Source organism: Hemicordylus capensis, chromosome 5 (genome assembly GCF_027244095.1).
Source record: "Hemicordylus capensis ecotype Gifberg chromosome 5, rHemCap1.1.pri, whole genome shotgun sequence".
Lineage (NCBI taxonomy): Eukaryota > Metazoa > Chordata > Lepidosauria > Squamata > Cordylidae > Hemicordylus > Hemicordylus capensis.
Window position 1 is genome coordinate 114,085,484 of NC_069661.1, and position 17,769 is coordinate 114,103,252.

Sequence of the window (17,769 nt, forward strand, 5' to 3'; positions counted from 1 at the left end):
TTTAGCATTAGTTTATCTCTTTTGAGTGCTCAAAAAGCTTCATATTATCTTGTAACCTTTAGAGAAAATCTAGGGTAGGTAAGTATTTTCCCCATATTGCCAGTGAGAACTGCAGCTAAAAGCAAGTGACTGTTCCAGGCCATTTAGAAATTTTGTATTTAAAAAATAATCTTATTTTTCTATACTTCCAGGGCCGCGTACAAAGTTAAACAAGCAATAAACAAAATGACAAAGTATGTAGCAGCATAGCTAAATTTTTCAACTGGCCGAGAAAGATCAGTATTGGCAGGGATACTCTAGGCCAGCACTCTTCTCTCTGAGTCTAAATACTTACTTTTCCTGCTTCTACACTGTTTCAAAAAAACAGGGCAGGAGCGAATGGAGGAGAGCAGGGATGAAAGCAGCTGGCACAGCTGATAAAGGGAAGACCCACTAGGGTGGGGAACATGGATTGGGAGAATGCATGGGAATGGGTGGAAGGTGTCAGGAGAGATGGTGGGGAAAGCCCAGAGAGATTCGATGGGATATGGGGGTGGAAGGGAAGACGACATCAGCAGCATTCTAGATGGAGGTGGGAAAATCTTTGCACATTTGAAGGGTATTTAAGCTGGCACAGTCGATCAACATGGAGGGAGGAGGCATGTTACTCCTCCTGCCTCAGTCACCAAAAGGGCTTTGGTTGTCATTGTGGATTGAAGGCAGTCCATCAGATGCCTGGATCCCTGACCATTTTTGGCTTTGTAGGTGAGCACTAGCACTTTGAATTGTGCCCAGAAATGGACCAGCAATCAGTGAAGTTGCTTCAAAAGTGATTAGCTCTATCCTGAATTACTTGTCGCAGTTAGCAGTCTTGCCAAAGTATTTTATACTGATTGTTAGGATTGCAGAGACAACAATCTGCAACAAAACATGATCTTGGGGCTCCCTTCTTGAACACAAACACCCCAAAAACATTGTCAGAGATTAACCATATTGAGGACCTTTGAGTAGTTTGCCTATTTGACCACCACCCTTCTCCCCAATCTCCTGCTGAATATTCTGACAAGTTGTGAAGTGCATCGCAGTAGTCTGATCTCAGTTACCAGTGTATAGATATCAGAGGCTAGGTTATCTCTTGCCAAGGAAAAGCTCCAGAAAGGTGCTATGAGCCACAGAAGCTCCTTGGGTCTCCAGTGAGAATCCTGGATCCACTGGCACCTTCAGGCAATAAGCTTAAACTTTCCAGTGGGTGGACTCCATTAAGAACTGGTCGAACACCATAAGAACAGCCCTGCTGGATCAGGCCCAAGGCCCATCTAGTCCAGCATCCTGTTTCACACAGTGGCCCACCAGATGACGCTGGAAGCCAAAGGCAGGAGTTGAGGGCATGCCCTCTCTTCTACTGCTGCTTTTCTGCAACTGGTACTCAGAGGCATCCTACCTTTGAGGCTGGAGGTGGCCCTTAGCCCTCCAGCTAGTAGCCATTGATAGACCTCTCCTCCATTAAGTTATCCAAACCCCTCTCAGAGTCATCCAGGTTGTTGGCTGTCACCACATCTTGTGGCAGAGAATTCCACAAGTTGATTATGCGTTGTGTGAAAAAGTACCTCCATTTGTTGGTCCTAAGTTTCTTGGCAATTAATTTCATGGGATGACCCCTGGTTCTAGTGTTATGTGAGAAGGAGAAGAATTTCTCTTTATCCCCTTTCTCTAGCGTTTCTCAACCACTGGTCTGTGGACCAGCGCCAGACCGCAAGGCATTGGGTACCGGTCCAAGCCACTAATAAAAATCACACACACACACACACACACACACACACACACACACACACACACACACCAATTTTGGGCTGGCAGGGGCCACCGGAAGCTCTCCAGAGCTCATTTCAGGCAGCCCTTGCTGCTGGATAATGTTCATTTCACTTCCACAAAATGAACATTATCCAGCAGCGAGGGCTGCCTGGAAATGAGCTCTGGAGAGCTGCCCAAAATTGTTTTTTGTGGGTTGCCTAGGGGTGGGGTTGGGGGTGAGGGGGGAGACCCCCTTACTAACTGCTGGTCCAGGAAACTGGGCATGAGCAATGTACCGGTCCATGACTCCAAAAACATTGAGAAACACTGCTCTACACAATGCATGATTTTATAGACCTCTATCATGATGAGCTATCCACCCATAGAACCTCTGTCTTATCTCGACTGAGCTTCAGTTTATTGGTCTCATCCAATCCATTCAACACTTCCACCATTTTACCTGAATCTGATGAAATGGAGTTGAGTGGCATCAGCATACTGATGGCTCCTCACTCCGTGGTTTCATATAGATATTAAACAGCATGGTGATTGGGGAACAGGATATAACTCTGCAGGAATGTATACTAGAAATGTCACGGTATCAAGCAGTAATCCCTCAGCAGCACCTTCTGGAATCATGTTCTGTGGTATCCAGAGTTGCCAGAGCACCAAGAAAATAAGCAAGATCACATTCTTCCAGTCCTCCTCCTGCCATAAGTCATCCATCAGCGCGACTAAGGCAGCCTGTGTGCCAAAACTAAGCCTGAAGCCATAGTGTAATGGATTTAGATAATCAATTGTATCCAAGAGTGAATGGAGTTGCACAGCAACCACCCACTTGAGCACCTTTCCCAAGAAGGGGATATTTACAACTGGTCAATAGTTTTCTTTCAAGGTCTTTTAGGAGTTCATGGTGAAAGTGCACTCTGTGTAAATCAGGTATACAAATGAAATAAATAAATTAAAGAAGGAAGACCCAGGGATTGGCAGACCTGTTAGCTTGACCCTTTAGTGTCTGAGGATTGAACTAGGCATCCTGATTCATAGCTGACTCGCCTAGTCACTTCCCTGAGGTAGCATAGTGACTAAGTGAGCTATAAATCAGGAGATCCCCTGTTTGAATCTTGCCTCTACCATGAATTCACTAAATGCCTTGGGCAAGCCACTCTTTCTCCCCTCCCCCCACCCCACCCCCATCTGCTATATGGGAATAATACTCACTTTAAACATTTGTTGTGAGGATTGCAAGATACTACATATGAAGTGCGTGAACATGTGAAGGTTCTATACAAATGTTTGGTAGTATCCTTACACAAGTGAAATAATTTAGCACTCCACTACTGCCACTGCTGCTGGGGTTTAGGGAGTTGACAATTCTTTATTGTATAATCATTCTGTTGTTGTTGTTGTTGTTGTGTGTGTTGATTAGAGGTAACCGAAGGCAGCAACCAACTGACCTTATGCTTCATGTCACATTAGCTCTTGACAGAATCCTCAGTTATATGAAGGTTGTCAAGTTCTGGATTTATACTTTGCTCTCTGATACTTTCATTCAAGGGAGGGCACCATAGTTCAGGGTCTAATGGCCCACTGTTAAGAGGAATACTAAATGAGGCTGACTGTACAAGATCTAGTTTGAAGTATTTCTGCCTACAACTCTGGCTGAGGCCAGACAACAGTTCAAATTATAGGCAAAGGTTTTCACAGTATTCTTGACCATGTGGATGAATGTGCGAGGGTGGTGGCAAAAGTCCCATTGACAGCTCTGAGGGAAGGCAGGAATTTAGGCAAGAGGTTGTGACCTTGGATAGCTGAGGTGAGGCAGAAGAAATTGTGCTAGATCACAGCACAAGTGCAGGCTCAGATGTTGCTCAAACAAAGGCATTCCCAGAGGCATCTCGTGGGCCACTGTGTGAAACAGGATGCTGGACTAGTGTCATGACGGCAGGGCTATCCTTAGGGCATCGCAAGCAGGGCGACTGCTCCGGGTCCCACTCTTTTAATCCCCATTGGAATTAACTGGAAGGGGGGCCCACACTGGCTGATTTGCCCCAGGCCCTGCACCTCACCAGGACTCTCTAATGACATCCTGTCCCGCCTTGGTCCTTTGCTGTGAGGTCTCAGAGATCAGAGGGGAGGGGTTTAGCTATCACCTGAGCCCTCCTCCAGGTGGTGTGGGGTCACGGTGACTGATTCTGGTGATCCTGCTGAGTCCTGCACTCTCCTGGTTTGCCCTCTCATCCTTGGTAATTTGCCCTCTAAATACCCAGTGGCAAATTGAGCAGCCCCCGTACTACTTTACTACCTCTGTCCCTGATGAGTACCATTCCTTCGTTCCCATTCCTTTGTTCCCTCACCTTTTGCATGGCCTTACCCCTCTCCCTGCAATGCCTCTCTGACATCATCGGGAGGCACCTTCTCCATGTGTGGCCTAGGCGGCTGCTTGGCAACAGCCTCCCGTGCTCCCAGGCCAGCTGGCTGCTGGTACAGGCCCTTCCCCCTGTACGTTGCTGCTTCTTGCCACTGCTGCTCTTGATCCCTCCAACTCTTGGATGACCCCGGTAAGGCCAGTGGCACCTCCCTAGAGGTCGACCACCTGATCCAACAGGACTTGTCTTATGTTCTTAAAGATCTGGAGCTTCCTGATGGTTTACATAGTAGGCTCCGAGCTAATTAGAGTGATAGAGCCTGCCACTTACCCTGAAGAAGCTTTCTGAATCTGTAAGAGCCTCTACCTGATTTTCCAGGATTTATCTGTGACAGTGCTGAATGTGCTCTGACTCACTTGTTGGATCCACAGGAGAATATTCTGAATCGGAGGAAGAGGGCAGAGCTGTACCCTTGGGTCATGGAAGGAATGTAGGATCTGCTGGGGTTCCCTGTGAGCAGGGAGTTCAGACAGTGTGGGGATGTCGTGTCTTAATTTTATCTAGACAAAAATTGCCTCTGCACTGCCTCGAAACATGTAGTAAAAACATATTGAGTAAATCTATCTGCACCTTGGGAGTTCTTCTCCCTTTTTTTGCTAAGGATATTCCCAAATCTAACTCCTCCCCTTTCTCCTTGTCTCTTGATTGGGAGGGAGGGTCAAGGACTCTGTTCCCAAGATGCATCACCAGAAGAAAAGCTTGAAGACCTCAAGGGTCTTGTCTTCCCTTCAGAATCCCATCACACTCCTTAATATGTACTTGGTTTGCCTTCTTTAATATGTACCTGGCAGTGTTATGCCACCCTAAGAACATTACTCATGTGTCAAGTCAGGAGAGTTTGGGCACTTCATGAAGTATGAACAGTTATCTAACTGTGGCAATTCACAAAAGAATTGAGAGCTGCTCACTACTACAACTACCTTTTTTGTGTGCTATTTCAAATGAGCAGTAATTGGATGTTTGATGTATGTGTTACATATCCAGTGTTATCCACCTGACCTTTTGGGATGGGGCAAGCTATATATTTAAATAAAATAAGTGGTGCTGTAAAAGCAAAACCCAAACACTTGCCAGCATTTCTTCTATGTGAACGAGGACCTCACCACCACCCCATAAACACACAGTCACTTATAGGCATGTGATAAGGAGATCTGTGTGGTTCATTGCTCATTTCTATTTTACTCTCCTGGTGAGTCACTGGCTGGGACAAGCATGAAGATGACAAACCTATGAGGAAGGAAGGATGGCAAGCCCAAGAACCTAAAGAGGAAGTGGCTATCTTGTGGCATCGATGTCTGCCTGCTGCACAATAATAATATGTACTCGGCATTTATATGGCACAGTTCAAGAGTGCAAAGCATTTCACATTTATCTTGGCATGATTTACAACAGCCCTGTGAGGTAGGCTGCATATTTCAAATGAGAGGTTAAGGCTGGAAAAAAGTGGATTCCCAAGTGTTAGCTGTGGCACTGTGTGTGTGACCCCATGGGATAAACATCAGCTGCTGGTGGTAGTGGGGGAGATCAGATCCAGATCTGGATTACGGCATGAGGGAAGAAGTGCCCTTTGCCCTTCCCATGATACCAATCTAGATTGGAGCTCTTGTTTGTTCTGGGAGGAAAGCAGTCGTGGACTCAATAGCAGCTTCCCTCCCAGAACCAATAGTCAGTCTAGATCAGGACCATGATGGAAGCAAAGTGTAAAATCTTCCTTTTTTACCCATGCCATAATCCACATGAGGGGACCCTGATGGTTACTACTAACATCTGGAAAACCGAACCAAAAAAATGCAGGACCAATTACATGATTGACTTCCAAGCTAATTTGTCCTTTTCTTTTGCTTTCTCCTGAGGGCCCAGTCTCTGCATTTTGATCATATGTGTCTCCCTTCAGCAAATACGATCAGGGTAGATTGCTGTTTATTCTCACTTGTATTTGTAGCAGCTTTTGTCTGTCTTGTTTCTGTTACAAAACACTCTGTAAAAAGCTTTTGCTGTTGGGGTCCAGAAGATATAAACATAGAAATTAGAGATAACATTAGATTGTATTACCTTTTGAGTTGCTTAATATTTCCAGGTTCTTGAATTTCATGGAGTTCTGATTTGAACTGAATGAGCTAGAATTTAATGGTACCTATTTGAGAACCGCTGGTGAACCATTATAATCCTAGAAGACTGGAGAAGAGCAAGTCTAGTGCAGATCTTCTAAAACAGGGAAGGAAGAACTAGAACTTGCAGACGTGTTGGGTTGACCTTTTTTATCTGATAAAATATTAGATCATCCCTTAAAACAATTAGCACCTAGAGGAAAATGGAAGATTACTAGCAAGGCAAAAATAGAGGGTCAAGCAGCTTCATGAAAGGAAAGGAAAAGCTCTGCATACATGCATGAATAAATAAATAAATATAATCCAAGTCTTACAATCTTTACAATCCAAGTCTTTCTTGCGGGCGTGTGATTTAAAACATTAATATGCTTCCACAGGGTGTTCTGGATGTCTGCTCTAAGGACATCTTAAGTAATTTCAAAATAGTTTCTTGACAGTAGCAAGTGTGGTTGCACTTCATAGGTCATAGATACAGGTTGTGATTTGATTGCACTGCTGCTTGATAATCGGACCAATCCAGACCAATTGTGAGGACCAAGCTGCTGCAAAGGATAATGGAGGATGCTCCATATCCCCTTCTACTTGTAGTGATGACTAACTTCTAGTACTATGTTTGGGCCAGATCTTCAAGAATCAGCTCAAGTCAATGACATTAGAAGGCCTCTGTCCCATGTTGCCAAGGTTCTGCTCAAGTGTATTGGGGTTGAGGAGGGATTTTTTTAAAGAAGGCACATATACTTGTATTTCAGTGTTCTACTGCTCCACCCCACCAAAAGCATTTAAGGCAGCTTAGAATCATACCAGTAACAGTGAAACCAAACTGAGCCTCTGTCCCTGAATCAACATGTGTGGATAAAAGTGACCTGGTTGACATAGTATACCTGGACTTCCAAAATGTTTTCGACAAAGTTCCTCATCAAAGACTCTTGAGGAAACTTAGTAGTCATGGGACAAGTATGGGTAACTGGTTGAAGGACAGGAAACGGAGGGTAGGTATAAATTGAGAGTTTTCACAATGGAGGGAAGTAAGAAGGGTCCCCCAGGGATCTGTACTGGGACCGGTGCTTTTTAATTTATTCATAAATTATCTAGAAGTTGGGGTAAGCAGCAAGGTGGCCCTTTTCGCAGATGACATCAAACTATTTAGGGTAGTGAAATCTAAAACAGATTGTGAGGCGCTCCAAAAGGATCTCTCCAAATTGAGTGTGTGGGTGACAAAATGGCAAATGTGATTTAGTGTTGGCAAGTGTATTGGGGCAAAAAACCCCGACTTCATTGATGGGATCTGAGCTGTCAGTGACTGACCAGGACAGGGATCTTTGGGTCATGGTGGACAGCTCATTGAAAGTGTTGACTCAATGTGCGGCATCTGTGAAAAAGGCCAGGTTTTGATTCCATGCTAGGGATCATTAGGAAGGGGATTGAAAATATAACTGCTGATATAATGCCCTTATACAAAACTGTTGTGCAGCCACACTTGGAGTACTGCATACATTTCTGGTGACCGTACCTTAACAAGGACATTGTAGAACTGGAAAAGGTGCAGAAGAGGGCAACCAAGATGATCAGAGGCCTAGATCACCTTCCTTATAAGCCAAGGCTACAACCATGGGGCTTTTTATTTTACAAAAAAGACAACTGCGGGCAGACATGATAGAGGTCTATAAAATCCATGCATAGTATGGAGAAAGTTGATAGAGAGAAATCGTTCTCCCTCTCACATAACACTGGAACCAGGGGTCATTTCATGAAACTGATTGCCAAGAAATAAAGGACCAACAAAAGGAAGTACTTTTTCACACAACACAATCAACTTGTGGAATTCTCTACCACAAGATGTGGTGACAGCTAACAACCTGGATGGCTTTAAAGAGGGGGTTGGATAACTTCATGGAGGAGAGGCCTATCAGTGGCTGTCTGAGGGCTATAGGCCATCTCTAGCCTCAGAGGCAAGATGCCTCTGAATACCAGTTGCAGAGGAGTAACAGGAGAGAGGGCATGATAAGCTTGTGGGCTTCTCAGCAGCATCTGGTGGGCCACTGTGTGGAACAGGATGCTGGACTAGATGGGCCTTCAGCCTGATCCAGCAGGGCTGTTCTTACGTAAATTCAAGATATACAATCTAATTTTAAATAACATCCAAGAGAACAAATGCCATCAATCATTCAAGGTCTAGGAAAATATAACTATTTTACACTGATGCCTAGAAGATAGAGTTGGCACTAAATTTATATTTTTGGTGAAGGAATTCCATAACAAGTGTGCCACCACAGAGAAAACCCTACCTCTAGTCACTGCGTGCCTTTCCTCTCTCTGAATGCCGGGCCACTGGATGATCTTAATAGGTTCATAGTGGAGGAGATGTTCCTTTTAGATACTCTGGTTAAGTCATAAGCGAAAACCATCTGTTTGAATTGTATCTGGAAACAACCTGTAAGGCAGTAAAGTCATCTTCTTACATGGGGCAAATTATGCTTCAGCAAGTGAGTCCCAGTTTACAAACTGGCTGCTCTATTTTGAACCAGCCAAGGTTTCAAAATGGCCATCACAGGCAGCCCTGGGTACAATAGGTTAGATGAATCTAACCTGGACATAATCAGAGCAAGGATAACTGTGGAGGGCTGTTGTTGGCTGTCCCTACCCACCAGTATCCCACTTTGCCATCCACTTATGCAAACTCCTCCCCTCCAAATCTACCCTTGAATTTTGCATGAGGTGGAACTTGATGGCTAGCTAGTTTGTTACATTAGGAGGCAAGTCTCACTATCAGTGAGACCCGTCGGAGGGGTTTTTGCAGGGAGAGCGGGCTTAGCCTGCTCTCCTGGCAGATGATCAAGGCAGCAGCCCAGGCAGCCGCATCTGCCACCCACATGACTGCCGGCTCTGACATGGAGCCGGCGGGGGCTGCGGGGATTGGGGGCCACCTGGCCCCCCAGAGTTCCAGGATGTCCCATGTGAGTGCGCGGGGCATCCTAGAGAGACCCCCAAGCCTGGGAGGCTGCTTGCAGCCTCCCAGCCATGAGTCTCCTCAAGTGTTGCTGCGGCACGGAGCCGTGCTACGGCAATACACAATCAGGAAGCCCAGGTTAGCAGAGCGCTCGTTCCTCTAACCTGGGCTAAGGGGAGGGCTTCTTTGGCGGGCAGCCACCAGGGAATAACTAGGCTCACCTGTGAGCTCGCTGGTTCTCACGATGACTGGAAAGCAGAATCCCTTAGCCCGCTTTCCAGTGATTGTGAGAATACCCTACATGTCTATTCAAGCTTTAAATGTCTATCCTTTTTTACTTTTGCAAAACAATCAAGATGGTTTTGTTCCCGGGTTCAGAAACCCTGGACAGAGGTAGCAGGCTTGCTGGATCTTAATATGCATGGGATTCTGGTTGAAAAGACAAGTGCCACTGGAACACCCCTTCCCACTTTCTTGGTTCCTCTTATCCTCTGCAGTTTTCTGTGGTCCCAACAAGATTAAGGGTACTTGAGTGCTGGCTCTCCTTTTGTTCACAGTAGCTTCAGGTGGAGTTGAGCACTGGCAGGGTGAGCTATTGAGGTGATAGGATGATGGGTTGATATACTGGTAAGCACTGGGGTTCCTTCCCACCGCAGAAGCACTAGATCTCAACTGGGCTAAGATTTAATGTTGCTCTTTCAGGTAGAACAATCTTTGTAACAAGACTCTGCGCTATTGGAAACCAAGGATCATTGCAGAGGATGGGCTGTGAGTTCTTGCAGGATGCTTCAGTAACCTGTCAGAGTTTCCTTGTTACTTATTTACATTTCTTCTCCCCACTTTTCCACGAAATGCAAGACTTTTTAAACAAAAAGGAGGGGGGAGTGCAGTTCCTTTTGTCCCTTAGTGGCAACCTGGGGATATCTGCAAGTATAACCATGTGGCAGTATTCAGAGTGATATTTCCAGAGTGATAGTTCCTTGCAGCAAAGAGAGTGTGAAATTGCATGGCTAGCTGACCTTTGCTTGCCCCTCCTACTTCTGACCTCAGCAGCTCTAGGATGGTGATTGCTTTGAAGGATGGGGCATACTTGTGCATGCAAATGCATGCACACTCCTCAGGTGGAAATGGGTTCCGGCACAGAATAAAGGTACATGACTGCTTGCTTCCCTTTTGTCTACAGTATCTTTTGTTCACTATACAGAGACAAATATGCTGAGAACATCCGTATTCATAACTTGGGCTTGGCCTAAGGTTTTGCCCTGATAATTGTTGCATTTTGTGGATTGATTTTGCACAGACTAGAAAAGAAATCCTCAGTGTGTTCTGGCATTATAAAAATGCAGTTAATATGCTAATGGTAAGATAGCTGGCACTACATTTGCAACTGTCAAGTTCTCAACGCATTTAAACATCCCTTGTGTGCAAACCACAGTTAATGCATTTATTTAGTAATCAGCAAATTATCTCATGTAGTCAGTAAATGTTGAGGCCCAAACTGCTGATAAGATCGTTTCCTTTCAGGTGTTTTCTCAATATTGTGCTTGGCATCAGGTATAAATTGAGTAGAGTGACCTTTTGATTCCAAGTCAAATTGACTGTATTTCTGTGGTTTCAATTACACACACACACCAGACTGTTCTCACGCGCAGCTTAACCCAGGCTAGGGAAACCCAGCCTGGATTTGGCTGTGTGTGAGAACGGCCTTAATCGGGCCCAGTCCCAGCCAGGCAGCGCCACCTAGCCCGGCCTTTTAGCCCGGCTGTTAGCTTGGTTTAATGGCACCAGCACCTAGAGCGCCTGTCTCCTGGGGAAATCCCCCAATGAACTGCGCTCAGTGCATAGTGCATTGTGGGATACCCAGAGACTAGGATGTGTCATCCCGGCCTCCAGAGCTCCACGCAGCAGCGGATTGTCTGGGAGCGCATGTTCATGTTCCCAGTCACATCCCATGATATGTCTAGGGGGAATGTAACCTTTATGTAGCCTTCTCCCCTGCCCACCCAGTCATGTGAATGGCCACACACACACACACACACACACACACACACACACACGTTGCACTGGCTCCAGAATACAGTATCGTTTTCGTTCTGTTAATGCAGTTAAGAGTATTACAGCTTTATTCTCATTCCCATTCTCTGTGTTCAAAACCAAAGCTTTAATGTCAAAGAAAAGGGGGAAATAGGCAGTTTTCACAAATGAAATCTAATCATCTAACAGCTTGTAAAAACTCTGAATGGTTTTTGGTCAAAGGATATAAAAGTGCTACTACTGTTTGCCAGCAAGGTACTGCATTTGTGAGACAGATAAGTCAATTAGTAGTGCCCCCATTTATTAAAAACTTAATTTTCAGGCTGTAATGGAAAATTCTGAACTGCAACAACTCATTAGAAGCAATGAAACATGCAAGGTTGGTGTGTGGACATGTTTGTGTTGTTGGAAAGAGAAAAGACTGTTAGTAGCCTTTTCTAAAATGCCTAGTCCCAGTATGGAACAATAGCTTAAATTTATGCATGAAACAAAGCATCAATTTAAGGGGAAAGGAGAGGCTTATTTGACTGTTTCCTGTACCTGTGAATTTTGGCTGCCATCTGTTTGTTAACATAGGTGTGTGCTAAGTGCATGTTAGGATGCAATCCAACCCATTGTGCACATGGATAAATTTCCTTCATTCAGAGAGGCACCTATGTACATAGTTGTGGCTGGGTATACAGCTACTGTATAAACACGATCTGTAGCTTGTGCTCCTGAAATATATTCCTCCGTCCATAAACATCTTGCTGGACCTCTTAGTATTCTGTGATTGCTTCCAAGAAAGAATTGGATGATACAATTTCTATCTTATCTGTTTCTTACATAAACACTATCTTTTACATAATGTTGTTGTGGCTTTAGTTCTCTGTAGAGTGAAATTCCAAAATTCTCTCCCCCCCCACCCCGATAAAAAGCACCTCCTGTGTGTGATCCTAGATTGAGTGGGATCCACATTAGCTGAAGCATAAATGTGGTTGAATAATATTGTTTTAAACATTGTTTAGGACTTTCTTCATAAAATTAGCACAAAGACAGCATTGGGAAATAGCTATGAAAACAAAAAGAGGTGAAAGCAAATGGGTGCTGGGTGGAAATGAGTTAAAGTACAAATGCCCAGTGCACTTCGACAAATATGTCTCCATTTGGGGGCAATGGTGAGAAGTTCTCCTGTGCCATAAAGGTGCTATCTCACAGTTCTAACCCTCAAAAAGAACATTTTTTAATGCAGCACCATTTGGGATAATTTTTTTAGTTAATTAATAGCCATAACGGTAGGTTCTGTTCACTAATGTTTCTCCTGATTTTCTTACCAGAAAGTGTAAGCAAGGAACCTGCTATGGCAGGTATGTCATCAGTAAAAGTGGGGAAAGCTTTAGTGAAATGGTGAAATGCTGCCTTTATTTACTTACTTACTTACTTACTTACTTACAATTTCAGTGGCTGACATCCTGTCTAAATTTACTCAAAGTCACGTTTCAGTAGGACTTCCTCCACTAAACTTAGTCAGGGTGTTAGCTCCTAACTTCGTATTTGCCAAAAGCAAAACACAGAACATATTTTGCTGCAGTACTATTTAGCAGTTATTTATATGGAAAGCGAGCACACTTTCACTGTGTAGTCCAAACTGTAAGGGATTATTTGGTGAGATGCTGAGTTCTTGTTTCTCATTGACCTCCTGCTCAGCACCTGTCTGGAGCAATTCAGTCCTCTTCAGGATGAGGCTATCCCATGTAATTGCTGGAATGTCCCCTGTGGAATATGAGACTCATAAGTGGCAAGGCTGGAATAGTGAAATTTACAGCTTTTGGCTGTGGCAGAGATTTTTCCCAGTGCTGTCAACACCCGAGCTCACAAAAGGAGTGCAAAGCAAACAGTGGACACTTTAATGAAACGCACTCTAAAGTTGATCTGTTTATAATATTGCAATCCATGACCTTCTCTCAAGGCGTTTGTAGAGTTTGCTACCTAAAGTTGTTTGCTTGATGGCCTCAGATTATGGTGGCCCCTAGCCACTGGAATTTGTGATACATCCAGAAGTTTGGATAGTAGCTGGAAAAAAACAAGAAGTTTTGCTGTTCGAATCAAACCAGCAAAAAGGAGTGGATGAGTTTTGGGAGCCTTGGCAAGGGCTCCTAGTGCATGCTCTCACTTTTAGAGAGACTAAAATTTTAATAATTTGTTTGAATAACTCTTTTATGCTGCTGTTTTTAATTGTGTTGTGTATTTTAATCTGTGTTGACTTTTAAATATTTTAAATTTTGTACACCACCTAAAGATGTACATATCTGGCAGTATACAAATAGAATAAATAATCTTGCTTTAGCAATCTAGCATTATCAGCTGTTGGAGGCAGTGGGGGACCCTCAGATGATCCCATCCCTTACCCTCTTGCTACCCTTTTATGCCTGGAAATGCATCCCAAGAACAACGGCATCTCTCTCTTCCTTTGGATCCTTTCTCCACCAAGTTTTTTGGCACAGCCCTAATGGATGGGCTTCCCTGGTCTCCCCCTGCCTCTGTCTCACTCCCCCCTTCCTCTTTTGCCTCCCCTCTGTTGGCTTTTAGGTCATAAGCTGCTTGGGACTTGTACTTTGTACCGCTTCATGCATATACTGGTGCTTTGTAATGTCATAATTCCCACTTCTGCATCTTCAGCTGCGGTGTTGGTTCCCCGGGGTATACTTTAAATATATTTCAAAAACACCAACAGTCCGCAGCACTCTCTTCTCAGAAGGGGACTGGCCCTGTGAAAAGCTGCCCCTGAAGCTTTCTCCTGCTCAGGGAATAAGAACTGGGGGGTGGGGGAGGAAGTGCTATCTTACACGCTCTACCTTTTTCTCAGCCCCATTCTTGCTATAATAAAAATGTTTCTGTATAAAACAGTATTTAGGAGCAAGCACGTGGCTAAGCTAAGCAAAGGTTATCTCCCAACGTCATTTCGCTGTCTACCTAATGCATTCCCACTGCCATGTCATTTGTGAACAGACATGTGTTGGCTGGGTAGTGTGCCTTTGTCTGTGCTGACTTTGATTTATTTGCTCTGTAAATTGGGACTGGAGCAATAATGGAAAGTGACATTAATTGTTTTAACAGAGTCCTCTTTGTCACATCCTTTGATTTTCTCTGAGGGGTGTTTGATTGTTTGAAACTTGTACAGAAAACTAATTGAAATTGCTATGATGAGGAGGACCAGTGTCCACTCCACATCCTGTTTTGAATGTCAGTGTGCTTCAGTGTCTGTCGTAAAGCACAGACACCAAGTATCTGAACAGCAAATGCTTCTGCAAGAGGCTGTATGATCAAAGACGCCATGCTGACTCGGAAAGCGTAACACTTTAAAGCTCTGTGGGAGGGTTTGGTTAAGCAGCAGTGTGAAGCTGGGACACTACAGAAGGGCTCCGTTCCAGTCAGCTGTGCCAGAGGGATTCTGCTTGCTAAGCTCTTGCAGCAAGCAGTAGAACACTTCCAGAGTTCATTAGGCTGTGGTTCTCAGATATGGTTTTCTCCTGCCATGTCTAAGATGTGGAATGAGATATGGAATCCATGTTCCAAGAGTGTATTAAGTCCCATGAAGCCATTGACCATGTTTCAGAGTTGCACACACTTAAATGCATTGTAAAGTCCGTTGTCCGCATAGTTCCTTGCTTGTTCAGTTCATAAACTGCTCTTTTGCTAAAGGGTAGTTTCAACTGAATAGGAGTTAATTTAGTTCAGATAAATCCTAACCTCTGTTGAGAAAAGACTTTTATTTTTGAGGTACCAACCCTTGCTGAATCCTGGGTGGCATTACGTTTCTTAAGTTGTGACATCTGCAGAGAATATCTATCTTTTTCTGAAAATTGTGTTTGGCTGCCAGCAAAGTCTCTGCATGGACTCCACAGGGAGTTTTCCCAAGCCCTGTCATTAATAATAGCTGCAACAAATCTCTAAAATATAATAAGTGCTTTATTTTTCTGTCTTCCAAATATATGTATGATAATTGGAACGTATTGCGTTGAGGAAATTAAATATATTTGATTTGACACAAACAAGTTCCTGGTACCGAAATAAGATATCTAGTACAAATTAACATTGCAGCCACATCTGATTAGGAATTAATCTACTTTTTATAATTGCAGCCTGAATTAGATAAACGCGTACAGTAGTTGTATTGAGCACTCAAACTATATAACTGAAAAGGACAACTTCAAAGGCAACCTGCACAATACATTTATTTTAAAAAGAAACCACAGAGTGTGTCATTAATAATAATTAATTTATTGCTGTTCTTCAGAATGCATAGAAATGAGAAGTTATGTATTGTTTCCAAATTTTAGTAGCGGGGAAGGTGTCCGGAAGGAAATAATAATGTGATTCCTCTCCCTATTCATCTGGATGGGAAACATTACTTCATTTCTCTTGTAATACAATTTGGCCTCTTGATTAGCTTTCTTACTTTATTGAGTCTTGTAGTTTTGTTAGGTCAATTAACTTGTGAACTCATTGGTGAAGTGGAGATGAGATTGGAGACAGAGAGGTGGACAACGGTGCAGCACAGCAGGGAAATGGCTTGACTATCAAGCCAGAGGTTGCCAGTTCAAATCCCCACTGGTATGTTTCCTAGAGTATGGGAAACACCTATATCGGGCAGCAGTGATATAGGAAGATGCTGAAAGGCATCATCATCTCATACTTGCGAGGGAGGAGTTAATGGTAAACCCCTCCTGTATTCTACCAAAGACAACCACAGGGCTCTGTGGTCGCCAGGAGTCGACACCAATTTCTGGTGTTGGCACACTTTAAAAACTGAGAACTAAAAAACCCTACTAAATATAAGCAGTGGTTGAGGCAGGAGTGTAGCAAGCTTGGACAAAAGTGAGGTTGGGCCCCTGCCCCCCCTTTCTTCAGAGAGATGTGAGGGGGACAACAAAGAGCAAGCTGTCACCCAGCTAGAGGACACCCTTCTCCCCCAGGGCCCATTCGTAGCTATGCCCCTTTGCTGGGGTTTATAGGACAGTCTACTGTATGCGTGGTGGTTGAATAAGAGGAATTAGTGTTGCATTAAAAATAGTGAAAGAATGAGAAAAGGTTTTGTAAGAAAAACCTTTGGGACAAATTTTCAATATTTGAAAAAGGTGTTTGTGTGTCTTCATCGGTGCATGTCCACCGGCAAAAAACCACCGGCAAAAAACCTTTGGGACAAATTTTCAATATTTGAAAAAGGTGTTTGTGTGTCTTCATCGGTGCATGTCCACCGGTAAAAAACCAGCAACCCTTAAGTTGTTCTATTGCAAACATTTGCAATTCATCCTCACAAAAATTAATTGAGCCAAATTATGTGTTTTTGTAGATATATAATCTTCTTATATTGTCCTGAGTCATGTTTCTCTCTTCCTTACCCCACTCTCTGCTCCTATAGAAGATAGACGAAGAGAATGAGGCCAACTTGCTAGCAGTCCTCACAGAGACATTGGATAGTATCCCTGTGGATGAAGATGGATTGCCTTCATTTGATGCACTGACAGATGGAGATGTGACCAATGAAAATGATGCCAGTTCTTCACCAATGCCTGATGGCACCCCTCCGCCTCAGGAGGCAGAAGAGCCATCTCTAGTAAGAACCTCCCTTCTACTGTTTAACGGGAAATGGAAGTGCCCTCTTGCTACTCACTCCATGAGTATGATGTAGTCACAATAAGGTTTGGACTTTCTTTTTTAGATTGAAGACTTAAAGAAAAATGCAACATACTTGGACATTTTAGGGGGAAACCCCAGTATGAATATAGCCAACTGTTTCTTTAAAAATTCTGTTGAAGAGAGATGATAGTATTGGTTAGATATCTTCATTCCAGTAATTGGCACTCTTACTTTAACATTACAGTCAGATGATAAACAGCAATGTATTTAATTCATGTTTTCTTACTTGAGGCTCTCTGTCTCTGGTACATGGAAATAGATTTCATTTTTAATAATGTGTAACAAGCTGCTTATTGATGATGGTTGGCTTACATGCTGTTACTCGACCAGTACTGGTAGGTTGGGTGACAGAGGATTCTCTTAACAATGCGGTTAGTCAGCAACTGAAGGCCTTAGTGCCAAATCTGACCCCCCTTAGAAATAACAGTTGCCAAATTCGGAAGCAAATGGGCTTGCTTGCAGTTCAGTTTTGGAAAGGGAAGAATTCATGCCCATCAGTCCTCATCTCCTCCTCAAAATGGTCTTCATAGTTTCTGACCAGGACCCTAGCAAATAGTAATAGCCAATAGCAAACTCTAATAATTCTTTGGGGAGAGTTGTGATGGTTAAACTGTTCAAAACAACAACACCCGAGTTAATAGTTTAGACGTACCCTATGGAATTGATCCCATATACAACAAAAGTCACTGGAAACAATATGGACATATGAAGCTGTCCTATACCAAGTCAGACAATTGCTCTATCTAGCTCATTATTATGCAGACTGGCAGTGGCTCTCCAGAGTTTTAGGCAGGGGTCTTTC

General features: G+C 43.7%; 1 protein-coding gene across 11 annotated transcripts in view; it reads left to right on the forward strand.

The window, feature by feature from the left end:
• PPARGC1A (PPARG coactivator 1 alpha) overlaps window positions 1–17,769 on the forward strand; it is a 900,607-nt gene that overhangs the window by 825,473 nt on the left and 57,365 nt on the right. For all 11 annotated transcript variants that reach the window (XM_053252792.1, XM_053252799.1, XM_053252793.1 and 8 more), the window contains one exon: window positions 16,690–16,884. In XM_053252792.1, the coding sequence (XP_053108767.1) occupies window positions 16,690–16,884 (195 nt within the window). The remainder of the gene's footprint in view (window positions 1–16,689; window positions 16,885–17,769) is intronic.